General features: G+C 31.8%; 1 protein-coding gene and 1 pseudogene across 1 annotated transcript; both read left to right on the top strand.

Moving 5' to 3' along the window:
* The first annotated feature begins 8,242 nt into the window (after positions 1-8,242).
* On the top strand, positions 8,243-11,699 carry LOC142555478 (amino acid permease 8-like). The gene is made up of 7 exons (XM_075666359.1): positions 8,243-8,636; positions 9,296-9,523; positions 9,616-9,709; positions 9,922-10,139; positions 10,436-10,575; positions 10,656-10,883; positions 10,985-11,699. Exons 1-7 carry the CDS (start codon positions 8,525-8,527, stop codon positions 11,414-11,416), a joined length of 1,452 nt encoding a protein of 483 aa, XP_075522474.1. The 5' UTR covers positions 8,243-8,524; the 3' UTR covers positions 11,417-11,699.
* Positions 11,700-13,344: 1,645 nt separating this feature from the next.
* On the top strand, positions 13,345-16,672 carry LOC142555479 (amino acid permease 8-like; annotated as a pseudogene).
* Positions 16,673-18,619: the final 1,947 nt, after the last annotated feature.

Raw genomic sequence — 18,619 nt, 5'->3', positions numbered from 1 at the left:
ATCTTCATATTTGGGGCCCTTTTCCCACTTTGAGTATTGAAGATTACAAATTTTTTCTTACTATTGTGAACGATCATTCAAGGTACACCCGGATCTATTTTTTGAAAGCTAAATATGATGTTTCCAGCATATTTCCCAATTTTTGTGCGATGATTTCCATCCAATTTTGAATCTAGGACTGAGTTTGCTCATCTTGCAAAATCTCATTACACCCTTGATAGTTGCAACTTTCACAAATACGTGGTCGTCCACTGCAAACTCTAGATCTCTGTGTCGCTTATTTTCATAACTCTTCTTTCGGCCATGAGCAGTCTTCATCCATTCCTGAATCTTGACTACTAGCTCTGCAGTCTGTCTGACAATGTCTAGACCCAACTCTGCCTTTTCACCTACCTCATCCCAATAAATCGGTGACCGACACTTCCTCCATAAAGTGCTTCATATGGAGTTATACCTTTAGATGCCTGATAGCTATTGTTGTAGGTGAAATCCACGAGGTTCGAATAGATAATGCTCCTAAATTGGATTTTCCACTTTCTTTCGCAGAGAGGGCATAATTTCTCATCATCATGTGTTGAACGACCACAACAAAATTCTGTTGTGGAACAAAAACATCAACACATTCTCAATGTGACTCGTGCTTTGCTGTTCTAGTAACATGTTCCTTTAGTTTATTGGAGTGATTGTGTCCAAACTGCTATTTACTCTATCATTAGGACTCCCTCTCCTAGAATTTCACATAAAACACCATTTGAGTTGTTATTTCATAAATCCCCTTCCTAATCCCATTTGAAAACCTTTCGGTTGTTAGTGTTATGGCTCGACTCTTCTTAGTCGTCGAACTAAGTTCTATCCCCGAGCCATTAAATCTGTTTTTCTCTGTTTTCTACTTGAATACAAGGCTTACAAGCTCCTTAATCTCGAGACTGATGAGTGATATATTTCTGGCGATTTGGTGTTTCATGAAGACTCCTTTCCATTCCAAAATGAGTCATCCTCTTCACATCTGGATACTTTCTTTGACAATGTTTTGCCAACTCAATTTGTCCAAAACCCGAAGATACTGGCGATATTTTCAGTGTTATTCCAATGTTCTTTCTTATCTTTCCCCCACTGCTCATCCTTTTAAGTTCTACTCTAAGTGATCACCGTTTTTCTCTTACCCACAGAACTTTTATTCACAATATATCCTCTATAGTCGAATCGAACACCTTTTCTCAGGTTTTTGTTCAACCTGAATGTTGTCAGGCCATGACGGAGGAATTGTGTGCTTTGGAACGTAATGGCACTTGGACCATTATTTCTTTGCCACCCAGGAAGAGTGTTGTGGGTTGTCGTTGGACGTTGGGTGTATAAGGCCAAATTCTCGGCTGATGGAAGTTTGGAGTGATATAAAGCAAGACTCGTGGCAAAAGGGGTATACTCAACGTGAGTGTATCGACTATGTTGAGACATTTTACTCTGTTGCGAAGTTAGACTCAGTGAGAACTTTTCTGGCCTTAGCAGCCATCCATGGTTGTTTTTGACGCAGCTAGATGTTAATAATTCTATTTCGCACGTTGATTTGTCCGAAGAAGTGTATATGTCGTTGCCTCTGGGATACCATCGACGGGGGGAGTCTTTACCTTCGAATGCGATTTGTAAACTGCACAAGTCGTGATATGGTTTAAAACAGGTCTCAAAGCATTGGTTTGCTAAGTTTTCTTCCACGCTGCTTCACATTGGGTTTGTTCAATCTCACGCCGATAAGTCATTATTTGTTCAAACGTGGTGATGTGTTTTTGGCCTAGTTGGTGTATGTGGATGACATATTAATTGCCACAAATAAAGAAGAAAAAGCTACTGATTTGAAGCTGTTTTTGTATATCAATTTAAATTGAAGGACTTGGGTGATCTCAATTACTTTCTTGGTGTTCAAGTATGACACTCATCAATGGGTATTTCCATTTGTCAACGACATTACGCCCTTCAACTGCTTACTGATATGGGTCTTACTGTTGTAAACCACGCACCACACCCTTGGATGTTAATTTGAAACTAAGTGACAAGGAGGGTGAGTTGCTCCTTGATCTTCCTTGTATACACACCTCGTAGGCCGGCTTCATTATACTCACTGTGACTCGTCCAGTTTTGGCGTACTCAGTAAATAAGTTAAGGCAATTTGTCTCAAAACCAAGGGACATCCAGCTACAGGGTGTGTACTCTGTGTTGAAGTATGTTAGTGGGACAGTGGGTCAAGGCTTGTTTTACAGCTCTACATTTACTCTGAAACTAAGTTTTTTTTTATTCTAACTGTGCAGCTTGTCCAAAACGAAGAGATCAGTTTCTGGATTTTGTGTTCTTCTGGGTGAATCACTAATATCTTGGAAGTCCAAGAAGCAGCATACCATTTCAAGATCCTCTGCCGAAGCTGAGTATGGATCGATGGCCAATGAAACATGTGAATTGGTTTGGTCACTGTCATTGTTGAGAGATTTTCAAGTATGCTACGACTCTCCGGTAGTCTCATTCTGTGACAATCAGGCAGCATTGCATATTGCTTCCAATCCCGTGTTTCATGAGCGCCGTACTAAGGACATAGAGATAGATTGCCATGTGGTGACAGAGAAAATGCAAGTTGGGATCATCAATGTGTTGTATGTGGCTTCAACTTTGCAGCTTTCTAATTTGTTCACAAAATCCCTTCTCCCTGCATGATTCTGGCAACTCCTATCCAATTGGGGATCCTACCTATGTGGGCATTATCCTCACTTCATTTCAACGGGTAAGATCTTGCCACACATACAATTTCAAAAAAAAAAAAAGTGGATCCTATATATGCATTGACAAATCTTGGTCATCCATCTTATCATGGGGGCAATGCCCACATGGGTAGGATGAAATAAACCCCAATTAGGTGTTCATAACATCCACTCTCCATCTTGAGTGGAGTATTAGAAGAGTCGTTAATAAATATAAAACAAGTTTTTAGCTTCTTAGTTGATTGGTCTATTATGTTTCTTCCCGGAATATATAAGTAGCACACCAACTGTAAACATTTGTGATTTTAGCTCATTTTTTCGCACTGTACATTTGAGAAGATTCAATGGAGAACATCTCTCGGTCGATTCATTTCACTTGCTAATACAAACCTAAATCTATATATATATAAAAGCAGAGTTTTGCTTAAAATAGTAAGTTCCCGCCAAAATGACAATTCTAAAAAAAGAAAGATATAAATATAATGAATCTCGAAATAGGTGTACTGCAATAAATGAAAACTTCAATTATTATATGATTATATCAATTCTTTTATTAATTCAAATTTGAATTTTATTATTTTTATATCAATTTAAATGTAATTTATAAATTATATGTTTTTTATTTTCATTATTTAAATCTATATATATATATATATATATATAAAAGCAGATTTTTTGTAAAAAAAATAATAATTTCTCGCCGACATGTCATTTCTAAAAAATGAAAGATATATCTTGAATATTGAATATATTTACTTCAATAAATTATAATTTCAATTATTGTTTGCATTGATTATGTCAATTCATTTAGTTCAAATTTGAATTTAATTCATTTTTATATTAATTCAAATATAAATTATGTGTTATATGTTTTTTATTTTTTTAATTCAAATATATATATATATATATATATATATATATATATATATATAAAAGTAGAGTTTTTGTCAAAAATAATAATTTCTCGCCAACATGTCATTTCTAAAAAATGAAAGATATATATTGAATATTGAATATATTTACTATAATAAATTATAATTTCAATTATTGTTCGCATTGATGATATCAATTCGTTTAGTTCAAATTTGAATTTAATTCATTTTTATATTAATTCAAATATAATTTATGTATTATATGTTTTTTATTATTTTTTATTCAAATATATATATATATATATATATATAAGAGTTTTTACCAAAAATAATAATTACCCGCCAAAATGTCATTTCTAAAAAAGAAAAAATTTATTATGGATATTGATATATGTGCACTGCAATAAATGTCCACTTCAATTATTGTTTGCATTGATTATATCAATTCATTTAATTCAATTTTGAATTTAATTAATTTTTATATTAATTCAAATATAATTTATATATTATATGTTTTTTTTATTTTTTTACTCAAATTAAAACTAAATTCTATTGAAAACATAAATTATATTAAATTTTTTGCATTGATTATATCAATCAGTTTAATTAAAAATCGTATAAATAAATTTAAAATACAAATGATTGCAATGTTCAGTATCACTCATTAGATAATCATTCAAAAATAAATTTTTCTATTTTAAATAATTTATGCTCAAATTACTTACTAAAAATAATATACAATATTTAATTAGTTTATTTAATTTTTCTAAAAATAAAATTGGTTGAGTGTTAAAAGTTATCACTACTACAAGGTTTTTCAGTAAACATTAATTTTTCATTTAATAATCATAAATTTTTTTATCTCAAATACATATTATTTTGAAATTACCTTAATTTGAAAGAATTAATGCCTTGTAATTTTCTTCCAAAACCATATGTATATTGTATATCTTGAATTGTCTTCTTAAAAATTCAAATAAGAGAGCACAAAAAAATTAAAAAGATATATTCAAAAGAGTTTCAAATGGACTTAAATTACTCCCAATAAGCATGTATATTACCATCAATAATCAGAAATTTTTGACACTCAATGCATCTAATTCGAGATTTCCATAATTTGAAAGAGTTAATGTATGATATAATTCTGTCAAATGCATCAAACATATAATTATCGTCCATTGGGATGTCTTATTTGAATTTAAAATTATAAATAATGCAATATTGCATATTATATTATAAACTAATTTTATTCTATTTATCTTACTAAATTTATCTACTCCAAAATTGAATTTTGAAATGACTCATCTTTTCAGCACCATATATGAGTTGAATCATTTCAAGATGTAATGTTCGTTTAAATTTAGATTTGTTTGTTGTTATGAACTACCTACATATGGAAACAACGAGAACAACAAGACACTTTGAAATCTGTCTTTCATAATCGAGAAGTAAAAAATATTATTCATCTATTTGTACAAAATTTTAATTATTACGTATTACTAATGTGATCATTTTCTTCTATATTACAAAGTTCACGGATACATGATATTATAAAATTTCCCTTAATGGAAATAATTAAACCAATTCTAAAGAAAGTAAGCATCTTATTAGAAGACACCTTATAAAATTTATTAACATTATTTTGGAATACACATAATAAATGTTAATTAAATAACTTTTCTGATTTATACATAATTTACTTCTGATCACGTGTTTCATTTTCTTTCGAAATAATAGGCTGTTGTGTATATTATGAAGAGATTTTGTAAATAAAATCACAACCCATTTGGATAAAGATATTGATGAAACAATTATTGTTATCATTCAAATGTGTCAAACACGTGTCATCTCACAAAATTTTTTGTGAATTTGAATTTAGACGAAATTACTGAATTTTTTAAAAAGTATTTCTCATTAATTTTATTGGATATGATTTAAAAATATTTTTTTATCACATGTTAAAAAATAATAATATATAGCTTCTCGAAAATTAAAGAATTAAATATGTATTAAGGTTGGTGGTCGATATCAATACACTAAACACGATAAGCATCATGTCATTAACTTAGGCTAACACAATCTAAAATTTTGAGATATGATAGTGATTATTAACCAAAAAAATTAATCGACATGCGTAGTATTTAATAAAGTTTATTAAATTACCGAAAAATAGTTTTTTTTTTATTTTTTATAATTATATTATTTTTTCAATTTAAATATTTATTCATTTTCACTAATTTTTAATAATATTATCCCGTGCATCGCACAGGTGAAATACTAGTTTTTATTAAAAAAAGGTTCAAACATGATCTATATTTATTTTTTTATCTGATGAATTAAAATGTGTTTCATCTGTTTATTAAAGACATCTATTTATTTTAATTATATTTCATCATTGAATGTTTTTTAATACTATCATTTCCAACATAATATTTTAAGATTTTCATACCATTGAATTAGTTACTCACATCACACGATGTACTTCACAGTACGCCAAGTAACATATTTAAACTCTATTTTATTTAACATGATAAAATATACAAAAATATTAGAAACGGGAGATATATTAGGAAGCGAATCTAATTATAATAAGTTTTTCCCCCTCTGAAATTACCTAGTTTGGCTTGTATAGATTTTAATATATGTAATATAAGTTTATTACTCATCACATAAGCAACATACACGGGCGGAGCCATGTATTGCTACCGTCTGGATGACTTGTTTATTTTCAATATTTTTTATATATAAAATTTTGTCTTATTTTCCGATAGTTTTGGGTTTCATTTGTCAATAGCTCAACCATGATTTAGAAAAATCTAGCCCGGATAAAAATGAAAACATGACTCCGCCACTAACAACATATGAGAAATTCGGTTGTCAAATTATCAATATTCGATGAGTTTAGCAGTTTCAGGCAGAAAAATGATCAAATCAAAAAACAATCTAACTTATTGGATGAAAAATCAAAATTTGACAAGTTGCAATATCAAAATCTAAAACAAGACAACTTACTTTCTACAAAAAAAAGTTGACAAAACTTGTGTGAGACGGTCTCACGGGTCGTATTTTTGAGACGGATCTCTTAATTGAGTCATCCATGAAAAAGTATTATTTTTTATGCTAAGAGCATCACTTTTTATTGTGAATATCGGTAGGGTTGACCCGTCTCACAGATAAAGATTCGTGAGACCGTCTCACAAGAGACCTACTAAAAAAGTTATCACCTTTTATCACGCATTATTTTAATGTTATTATTAGAAAAATGTATGGTAATATAAAATAATCATTAAATATAGAATCAGTGACACTATAAATAAGGTTTAATTCAACCAAAAATCCTAAGAGTAATATCTTCATAGTAGATGGCTGAGTATATATATATATATATCTGAATTTGGATGATCAATTAAATTAAACATGTTATATTTTAAAAAAAATTGTGAAATCATAAGGGCACCCGCATTGGTGGGTGTTATAACACCCACCACCTCATCAAAAATCGTGGGGTCCACATGCCACATACACATTACATTAACACATCTATTCTCTCACATTCATTTTAACATTCACACTCATTATTTGTAGGTCCCGCTGTCCACTCATTCATCTTACTCTTATTTTACATTAAATAAATTCAATTTCAATTTTTTTAAGAAATTTAAATTATTATTGGTGGAATTTCCGAATTTTGGGAAGAAGTATTTTCTTCCGGATTTTTTGGATAACTCACGAAATTTCTAAAAAACCCTCGGTAATTTTCATCCATTTCGGAACAAAGTAGGACTTAAGAAATTTTTTTAAAAAAAGATTTTGAGATGATGAAAATAGAAGAGAGAAGATTTTTGGAGTGAAGAATAATATGTTTTGATGTTTGAAATAATTTGTGTAGTGTGTGAATATTTATAGATGAATATATTATTTTTTTAATAAACTAGCCGTTAACTAGCCGTTAATTAACCGTTAAAACAATTTTTTAATTTTAAAAACAAAAACAACCCTTAGTTTTTTATTTAACATTATTTTTTAATTTATTTTAATTTCCGTTTTTTTTTAAAACATACAAATTTGAAATTTAAACTAATACATTAAATAACATTAAATAAGGAAAATTCATCACGTGCGTGGGGTCCACTTTCAGCGACGAGTTTTGAAAATCTGTCGCTATCAAACCGTCTCTAAGTTTCGAAGGGGTGTTATAACACTCCTTTAACACCCAACGTGGGTGCTCTAATGAACCACACATATTTTGACCGATATCGACCATTGGATTGTAACGAGAGTAATACCAATGGTAGGATCTCGTTCTCTGATAAATAAATGTACTTTATTTGTTCAAAAAGAAAAAGAAAAACACCATGCATGGAACGAATAAAACAGCGGAAGAAGATCAGTATCTCATAAACGAAAAAAAGAAAAAAGAATGCATCCCAAGACTGGCATTATTCTGATTAATGAAACTTTCCAAAAAGGCAGTTGAAGCATATTTAATGGCTGTCTTCATTTATACGCATTTTTACACTTTTCTGGCATCTTGAAAACTGCCAAAGAAAATAGCTCATTAACTAAGTCTACTTTTACTCTTTCTTTAACAAATCCAATATACCAAAGATAAATATTATTGGCTCAAACACGTGTTACTTTGAAACAATTAACTTTTTACTTTCTTAACTATTAATTCAAGGGAAACATTTTTAAAGGAAGAATCACTTTTCAACCCAACACATGCATAAGTTCGAAAAATTTTGCAGTCATTAAATGACATTTTAAAACTTTTTTTCAGGTCTCTTTTGCTCATGTACATGGCGACTACAAACTAGGGTGAATTCAGTTCTAAAATGTTGGATTATTTAACCTGCAAGGCCATTTTTAAACACCGACAGATTATTTAGAGACCAATAACTAATTAGAGAGATGAGGTTTGTGGATGAAAGTATGCAAATTGAGGCTTGTGAATCAGCTTTGGAGATTCGGAAAATTGCCAGTACTGCAGAATTAGATGATGATGGAAAGCCCAGAAGAACAGGTAATTTAGATGTTTTCAAAAACGATATTTTTTCGATTAAAATAAAAAAATATATAATTTGATGATATTAATTATGCATACATGTTTCGTTGACCTCCATCTCCATGCATGGCGAATTGGAGACTTGGAGAAAACAAAAATTCCTGTAGAACAATTTACAATGAGGGAAGTATTTTTTGTTTAATTTTTTAAAATTATATGCTTTTTTGTGAAGAGTTTGATGAGGCGGCTTTTTTTGTTGATTGATATATTTAGATTTTGAAGGGGAAACATATATGTTCTTGAAACAAGTACAAATTTCTCATTCCCACCTCGAGTAAGATGCAAATTACAATATTTTTCTGAGATCGTAATATACAGTAAGGATCTTTTAGATTTTATCAGCATTAAATTCTCAGAAAAGAAATGCTAGCAAGAGACGAAAAAACATACTTTAATTTGTCCGGGGGAAATATATATTTTTAAAAAATGTTAAAAAAATGCATTCAGATTTGAAAAGCATGACCTCTAAAAAATGTTAATAATCTTATTATATCTCATAATATTCCACAATAACAAAATGGAGCAAATGCTCTTTTTCTTTCTGATTTTTTATGATTTTTTTAATGTTTGATTCACATTCGATGCCTTAAACTAGCATTATTCTTGCTTTCATTAAGGAAATGTTTGGTCGGCAAGTGCACACATAATTACAGCAGTTATAGGCTCTGGGGTCCTCTCGCTAGCCTGGGGTATGGCACAGCTTGGATGGATCGCCGGAGTCGCCACCCTGCTCGTTTTTTCGGGAATCACATTGTATACTTCCAGTTTCTTGGCAGATTGCTACCGATCTCCAGTCACGGGAAAACGAAACTATACTTATAAAGAAATTGTCAAAAACAACCTAGGTAACGATGATTACATTCTATTATATACCTTACTTTCTACCAAAAACAAAAAGATTTCTTGAAACATCGATCTTTTTTGTTGAGTATACCAGGTGGAACGATGTATGTGGCTTGTATAGTGGCTCAGTATGCTCTACTTTGTGGAGCTGTGGTAGGGTATACCATCACAACATCAATAAGCATGGTGTGAGTATGCTTATAATTTAACTTCATGAGTTTTTGGATATAGTTTACATGTTCAAAAGTTATGGGTGACTTGGGTCATGGTGTAGATGTATTGATCCAATATTGGTACCACAAGTGATTTTAGAGAGGTTTATAAGTTTGATTGACTCTACCATTTACTAGACTACTCATGTGTGTAAGTATGTTTTGTTTTTGTTAATGTCGCATGTCAGGGCAATCAAGAAGTCGAACTGCTTTCACAAAAGGGGCCATGAAGCTTCGTGCAGTGTCTCATACAATCCATATATGATTGGAATGGGAATTCTTGAAATATTTTTGTCTCAAATTCCAAACTTCCACAAGTTATCTATGCTCTCTGTTGTTGCAGCTGTTATGTCTTTCGGGTATTCGTCTATTGGCGTAGGACTCGCCCTTGCAAAAGTCATTTCTGGTGAGTTTTCCTTTTTATAAAATTTATTGTCTGTTTCCAAGGAAATGTTTGCTCGGGCAGGCCAGCATTCGATGTCCAAGGGGAGGCGAGACCAGAAAGGAGATTCAGTAAATTTTCAAGGATTTTTGAGACCGACAACTTCACCCCCCTCGTCAATCCATTCTTGCTCCATCTGAGCACCATTTCATGCCTCCCCTTTAAGAGCACATAGTTATGCATTTGAATTGTTAAGTCCTCTCGCTTTGATTACTTTTATATGAGCATGTCTTGAAGAATTAGAATAATGCTCTTTGCAGGTAATGGAGAAAAGACCACACTAACTGGAGTCGAGGTTGGAATAGTTATATCAGCAGCAGATAAAACCTGGAGAATGTTCAGAGCATTTGGTGATATTGCATTCGCTTACGCTTATTCTCAAGTTTTGGTGGAAATACAGGTAAAATGAATCGAAATACCAACTTTTTACAATTACTCTGTTAACTGTGCTCATCAGACTATATACATTTGTTACTATAGGATACGCTTAAGGCGTCCCCTCCTGAAAACGAAGTGATGAAAAGGGCCAACATCGTGGCAGTGGCAACTACAACAACATTCTACTTAATGTGTGGCTGCTTCGGTTATGCTGCATTTGGGAACAATGCAGCTGGGAATATGCTCACAGGGTTTGGATTTTACGAGCCATTCTGGTTGGTGGATTTGGCAAACGCATTCATTGTGTTGCATCTGGTTGGAGCATATCAGGTCTTGAATTGTTATGTTGTCAGGATTTTTAATAATCAAAAGCCATAAAAACGATCTACTTTCAAGAAATTCCCTTATTTGAAGCTACATATTATTCATAGGTATATTCACAGCCAGTATTTAGCGCGGTGGAATCTTGGGCCATAGGGAGATGGCCTAACTCAGATTTTGTAACAAAAGAGTACGGTATAGGAAGTGGCAAGAACTCACAATGTAAGTGTAGTTTCAACCTTTTGAGACTGGTGTGGAGAAGTTCTTTTGTTATGCTTGCAACGTTTCTAGCAATGATGATGCCCTTCTTCAATGACGTTCTGGCTCTTCTTGGAGCTATTGGATACTGGCCTCTGGTTGTATATTTTCCCATACAACTGCACATTGCGAAGTCCAAAATCAGAACGAGGACATGGAGTTGGCTCGGTCTTCAACTCATAAACTCGGTTTGTTTGGTAGTTGCAGTGGCTGCAGCTTGCGGCTCCATTCAAGGAATCAACGAGAGTCTCAAAAAATACAAGCCCTTCGAGGTCAAGGAATAGGGGAAAAAAATGGCATGACTTTAATTTGTTTATGCGGGCGAGCACGAGTTCTAAAATTTAAGTAATAATGATATCTCTCTTTGTTAGAGATGAATGAATTAATATGCATATATAGGCAATTTATTTGTGGTGACGAACTTGTTAAGACTTGGTTTGGCTGCATGAAGCTATATATCCATGCATGTTACGTAGAAGTTGAAACCTCTAAAATTGGTAGGTTTCAGGTACTGTTTATTAGAAGTGATCATTTGTTTCCATTCTAAATAATCAAAATCAATCCATCAGAGTTTCTATATATTCTACAAAAGAACTATCGGATCTTAAATTCGATCTCATAGAATATTATACCCTGTGAATTCTTCCGACGTTCATTGCAATCGCAAATTATAATGTTTTGGAAGATTGTATTTACTGCATGATCATGCTTCCATGGATTTATGTTTTTGTAAACATTTTATGTTATTGTAGGATTGTTATATGTATTTTTTATGCAGTACATGTGCAATGAGTTGGAACAATTGGACAGATTTGATGTTGTGATGGAAATATGTTATTGATCCCATCCATGTTTTTATGGTATAGTGTCTGTAAAGAGACCTATGATAGATTTAATAGTCATTATTGTTTAAAAAAAATATGTTGAGTAAAGAATAGATCTCACATGTTTTGAACATTGGATTGTAAAGATGATCCAATGAATAAATGTACCTTATTTCATGGAATATGAAAAACACAATGGAAAGAATAAATCAGCGGAAGATTAGTATATCAAAATCGAAAAATAAAAAAAATACAACCCAAGACTGGCTTGATTCTGTTTGAAACTTTCCAAAAAGGCAGTTGAAACACATCTAATGGATGGCTTTATTTATTATATGCAACGGGTCGTATTTTGTGAGACAGATATCTTATTTTTGTAATCCATGAAAAGATATTATTTTTTATGCTAAGTGTATTACTTTTTATTGTAAATATCGGTAGGATTTACCCGTGATAAAAAATTTTGAGATCGTCTCACGAGATACAATTTTATTTATGCACTTTGTTACACTTCTCTGGCATCTTGGAAACTGCCAAAGAAAATAGCTCATTTACTACGGTGTGTTTGGATATTAATAAAAAAAATTGGAATTGAAATCCATGGAATTGGAGTTCCATTTTGGTGTTTGACAATCATTTTTATACATATTATTTGGAGTTTGATTTGACAATTAAAAATATTATTCTTTATATTTTAAAAAATTTATTTCTTATTTTAAATTTTTTATTAATAATATTTATATAAATACTCACATATTTTTTTTATCAAGAACAAAAAGTTGTTTTAATATATAATATTTTTTATTAGATAGTTTTTAAAGAAATGAAAAAATATAAAGTTTATGAAGATGCAATTTTAAAATAAAGTTAGAAATTTTGACAAATTAGGTTTTTAGTATTAAAAAGAATGAAGTTTGTATAAGAAAAAGAAATAATTTATAGAATTTTTAAATATAAAAATATTTTTTATTAGATTTTCTCAATATATATATATATATAATAGTGTTAATTCATAACATATATTTTTGATAAATAGTATATGTAAAATTTAAAAAAAGACTTAAAATTTATAAGTAATATAAATTTAATTATGAAATTAATTTGATTGTTTTCAAAACTCAAATCTCATGAAGTTTCATGAAATTCTGTCAATTTTGTAAGGATTTCAAAAATCTTATCAAATATCAAACTCATTTTAAAATCTCATTTTGTCAAACACATATTTATAATTCTAAATCCTACCAAATTCCATGATACACGTCAACTTTTACTCCTCTAGCAAATCCAATCTACCAAAGATAAATATTATTGACTCAACACATGTTTCCACCACCTGTTTCTTTGAAACAATTTACTTTTTACTTTCTTAACTATTAATTCAAGAGAAACATTTTAAAAAGAAGAATCACTTTTCAACCCAACACACGCATAAGTTTGACAAATTTTGTAGCCATTAAATGACATTTTAAAACTTTTTGTCATGTCTCTTTTGCTCATGTACATGGCCTATAAACCAGGGTGAAATCAGTTCCAAAATGTTGGATTGTTTAACATGCATGGCCAGTTTTAAACATCGTTAGATTATTTAGAGAAAAAATTATCAATTAGAGAGATGAGGTTTGACGTGGATGAAAGTATTCAAATTGAGGCTTGTGAATCAGCCTTGGAGATTCAGAAAATTGAAAGTACTGCAGAATTAGATGATGATGGAAAGCCCAGAAGAACAGGTAATTTTTAGAGGTTTTCAAAAACTATATATTTTTCGAATAAATTTTTAAAAAAACACAGAATTCGATGATATTTCTGGCTACCATGTGATACCCCTTGTCCCACATGCTAAAAATTAAAGATTTAAAATGAGTTTATAACGGATTTATAATGGACTTTTATAGCAACTTGGGTTAATCATTTTCGTGAAGCGATGACGAATACGAAGTAGTTGCTATAGAGGCCAATTGTGCAATCACGAAGGCGTGGGCCCGTGCTCGGCGCGTGACAGAATGGTATCAGAGCCACTTATCGGCATGGAACACTGCAAAGTGCTACGTGCATGGGAGCTACCTTTTAAACCTGCGGGGCAAAATACTACATCCGTTGTTCTTTGTTGTTTTCGTTTTTTTTCAACAAGAATTTTTTATTAGAAACAAGAAAAAACATACTTTAATTTGTCCGGGGATAGATCTATATTTTTGCAAAAATTACAATTAAAATATGAAGAAAAAAAGTGTTTGAATAAGATCATGCACAAAGAAACATAAAAGCGCCAGACCTCCAAAAAAATACTAATGATCCGATTATATCTCATTATATTCCTCATAACAAAAGGAGCAAATGCCCTTCTTCTTTCTGAAATTTTATGATTTTTTTTAATGTTTGATTCCCATTCGATGTCTTAAACTAGCATTATTCTTGCTTTCTTACAGGTAATGTTTGGACTGCAAGTGCACACATAATTACAACAGTTATAGGCTCTGGGGTCCTCTCACTAGCCTGGGGTATGGCACAGCTTGGATGGATAGCCGGAGTCGCCACCCTGCTCGTTTTTTCGGGAATCACATTGTACACTTCCAGTTTCCTGGCAGATTGCTACCGATCTCCAGTCACCGGAAATCGAAACTATACTTATAAAGAAATTATCAAAAACAACCTAGGTAGTGATGATTACATTCTATTATATACCTTACTTTCTACCAAAAACAAAAAGATTTCTTGAAACATCGATCTTTTTTGGTTGAGTATATCAGGTGGAACGATGTATGTGGCTTGTGTAGTGGCTCAGTATGCTCTCCTTTCTGGAGTTGTGGTAGGGTATACCATCACAACATCAATAAGCATGGTGTGAGTATGCTTATAATTTAACTCGAGTTTTTGGATATAGTTTGCATGTTCAAAAGTTATGGGTTACTTGGGTCATGGTGTAGATGTATTGATCCCATATATGCTCTACAAGTGATTTTAGAGGGGTTTATAAGTTTGATTTACTCTACCATTTACTTGACTCGTATGTGTAAGTATGGTTTGTTTTTGTTAATATCGCATGTCAGGGCAATCAAGAAGTCCAACTGCTTTCACAAGAAGGGCCACGAAGCTTCGTGCAGTGTCTCATACAATCCATATGTGATTGGAATGGGAATTCTTGAAATATTTTTGTCTCAAATTCCAAATTTCCACAAGTTATCTATGCTCTCTGTCGTTGCAGCTGTTATGTCTTTTGGGTATTCGTCTATTGGCGTAGGACTCGCCCTTGCAAAAATAATTTCCGGTGAGTTTTCCTTCTTATGAAATTTATTCTCGGTTTCCAAGAAAAGGTTTGCTCGGGCTGGCCAGCATTCGATGGCCAGGGGAGGCGAGACCAGATAAGGAGATTCCGTAAATTTGCAAGGAGATAACTTAAAACTTCGAAAATTTACTCATCAAAACATAAATTTTGAACATTTGAGACCGACCACTTCACCACGTCCCGTTTCAATCCATCCTTGCTCCATCTGAGAACCATTTCATTTGTCCCTTTCAAGGACACATAGTTATGAATTTGAATTGTGAATTACTATCGCTTTGATTACTTTTATATGAGCGTGTAAGCATATCTATTTGAGGAATTAGAATAATGCTCTTTGCAGGAAAAGGAGAAAAGACCACCCTAACCGGAGTCGAGGTTGGAAAAGGTATATCAGCAGCAGATAAAACCTGGAGAACGTTCAGAGCATTTGGTGATATTGCATTCGCTTATGCTTATTCTCCAGTTTTTGTGGAAATACAGGTAAAATGAATCGAAATAAAAACTTTTTCAATTACTCTGTTAATTGTGCTCATCAGACTATGTAAATTTGTTACTATAGGATACGCTTAAGGCGTCCCCTCCTGAAAACGAAGTGATGAAAAGGGCCAACATTGTGGCAGTGGCAACTACAACAACATTCTACTTAATGTGTGGCTGCCTCGGTTATGCTGCATTTGGCAACAATGCGGCTGGGAATATGCTCACAGGGTTTGGATTTTACGAGCCATTCTGGTTGGTCGATTTGGGAAATGCATGCATTGTGTTGCATCTGGTTGGAGCATATCAGGTCTTGAATTGTTCTGGTATCAAAATTTGTCATAACCAAGAACCATAAAAACGATCTATTTTCAAGAAATTCCCTCATTTGAGCTATATATATTGTTCATAGGTAATATCACAACCAATATTTAGCGCGGTCGAATCTTGTGTCATTGGGAGATGGCCTAAGTCAGATTTTGTAACAAAAGAGTACGGCATAGGAAGTGGCAAGAATTCACAATGTAAGTGTAGCATCAACCTTTTGAGGCTGGTGTGGAGAAGTTCTTTTGTTATGCTTGCCACGTTTCTAGCCATGATGATGCCCTTCTTCAACGACGTTCTGGCTCTTCTTGGAGCAATTGGATACTGGCCTCGGGTGTATATTTTCCGATACAACTACACATTGTGAAGTCCAAAATGAGAACGAGGACATGGAGTTGGCTCGGTCTTCAACTCATAAACTCTGTCTGTTTTGTCGTTGCAGTGGCAGCCGCCTGCGGCTCCATCCAAGGAATCAACAAGAGTCTCAAAAAATACAAGCCCTCCTAGGTCAAGGGATAGGAGAAGAATGGTGACTTTAATTTGTATGTGCGGACAAAACAAGTTTTAAGTAATAATTTAATCTCTTTGTTAGAGATCAAGGAATATGCATATGTAATTTATTTTGTGGCGTGGGAACTTGTTAGGTTATAAATTCAAGAAGTGTTCATCCCAAAAGACTTATTTATTGTGTTGCATAAATCTCTTGAGTTTATAAATCACTGTTTATTAGTTTAATATTTCAATGCGCGAAATGTAACATTGACGACTCTTTGAGAAGCCGACGTCCGCGATGGTCCACTATATATAGACGGCTTTCACTCACGTTCGCGACGGCCCACTAGACTGTTTTCACTCACCTTTCAGTATTCAGTGCATGTATCATGCACCTTAATCTAGTTTATAATTTTTTTAATCTAGTTTATAATTTTTTCAATTATTATTGACATTAATCCAATCGTAGCCCTTTCCTGGGTCATCCATGTACCTTAATCAAGTCTATAATTTTTTCGATTATTATTGACACTAATCCGATCGTAGCTCTTTCCTAGGTCATCCCTTCCACTACGTCGATTCTCAAAATGTTATGTTATAAATTTAAGATGTATTCCATCCAAAAGACTTATCTATTGGGTGGTGTAATATTTTGAGTTTATAAATCATTGTTTATTAGTTTAATATTTAAATACGGGACATGTAACAGAAATTGTCAAGACTTGGATTCGCTGCATGAAGCTATATATCCATGCCATGCGTGTAGCAGTTGAAACTTCTAAAATTGGGAAATGGATCCTCTACTGTGGAGATATATCTCCACAGTAGAAGATGCTGTGGTTTTTTATCTTTATTTTAATTCTTTTTAGTTTTAATTTTTTTTGTGAGCTTTTTGTTTTAATATATCTTTTACTGAATCTCACATTTTCATTTTTAATCTTATTTAAAATATATTATAATATTTTCTTTTGCCATTTTTGGACTTTTTGTTTCCTTCTTTCTTTTTTTTCACATTTTTTTATCTCGTTTGTTTTGAAAATAAAACATATTTATGTTTCAATTTTAGTTCTTTTCACATGTTTGATTCGTCTATTTTTTTTTTTCTCATTAATTTTTTTAAAAAAGATTACAATAAAGGAGGAGGGGACTTCAATATAAAAATTTATATTTTCTTCCATTTACATGTTCAATTTTTTTCTAATTTTTTGACTACCGAATTTATTTATTTTGAGAATAAAATATATAATATTTTTTTTCTATATTGACATATTTAATCAGTTGGTACATTAAGCTAAGTATAAATTATAACAAGAAAAAATGATACAATAAAAATTGACAAGATAAAAAGATAATAGAAAATACTTTTAAAAAAATTAGAATGTATACACTAAAAGGTCAAAAAAGAAAATAAAAAAGAAAGTATTAATTAAAAATATATAAAAAGACAAAAAACGATAAGAATAGAAAATTGTGATTGTGGCTGTAAAACGACATCACAGTTTCTCTTGTGAAGATGCCCACAATAAATACAATTTTGAAATTAATTTTTTTTTTCACAGGATCCTCTGCTGTATGAATATAGAGTATCCATTCCCCTAAAATTGGCTGGTCAGAGGCAGTGTTTACTAGAATTTAGAAATGATCATTTGTTTCATTCTAGAAAATAAAAATCATTCCATCGAGTCTTTGTATTCTACAAAAGTACCATCGGATGTTAAATTCTCATAGAATCCCCTGTCCCGACGTCTGTTGCTTTAAAAATTTAATTAATTTTAAGATACTCAATATAAACTCAATGGAAACATTATCATATCATTTTATACATACTCTATGATTAATTTCTTCACTGGCTATTCTATAGTTTTCTACATAATATACGTATTTTACATGAACGTGTATGTGTGATGCAGAGTCGTACCTGTGTTGAATGAGGCCTGAAACGAAAATTGAAAAATGGGCTGTTACAAAATAAATATAAAATTCAATTTGCAAATTATAAATATACTAATAAATACATAAATATATCAAAATCAAAATATTACATCAATAACAACTCAATAAATATTTAAAATAACTACATAAATACTGCT

This window comes from Primulina tabacum, chromosome 9 (assembly GCF_025594145.1).
Source record: "Primulina tabacum isolate GXHZ01 chromosome 9, ASM2559414v2, whole genome shotgun sequence".
Classification (NCBI taxonomy): Eukaryota; Viridiplantae; Streptophyta; class Magnoliopsida; order Lamiales; family Gesneriaceae; genus Primulina; species Primulina tabacum.
This window is presented reverse-complemented; position numbering and strand designations above follow the sequence as displayed.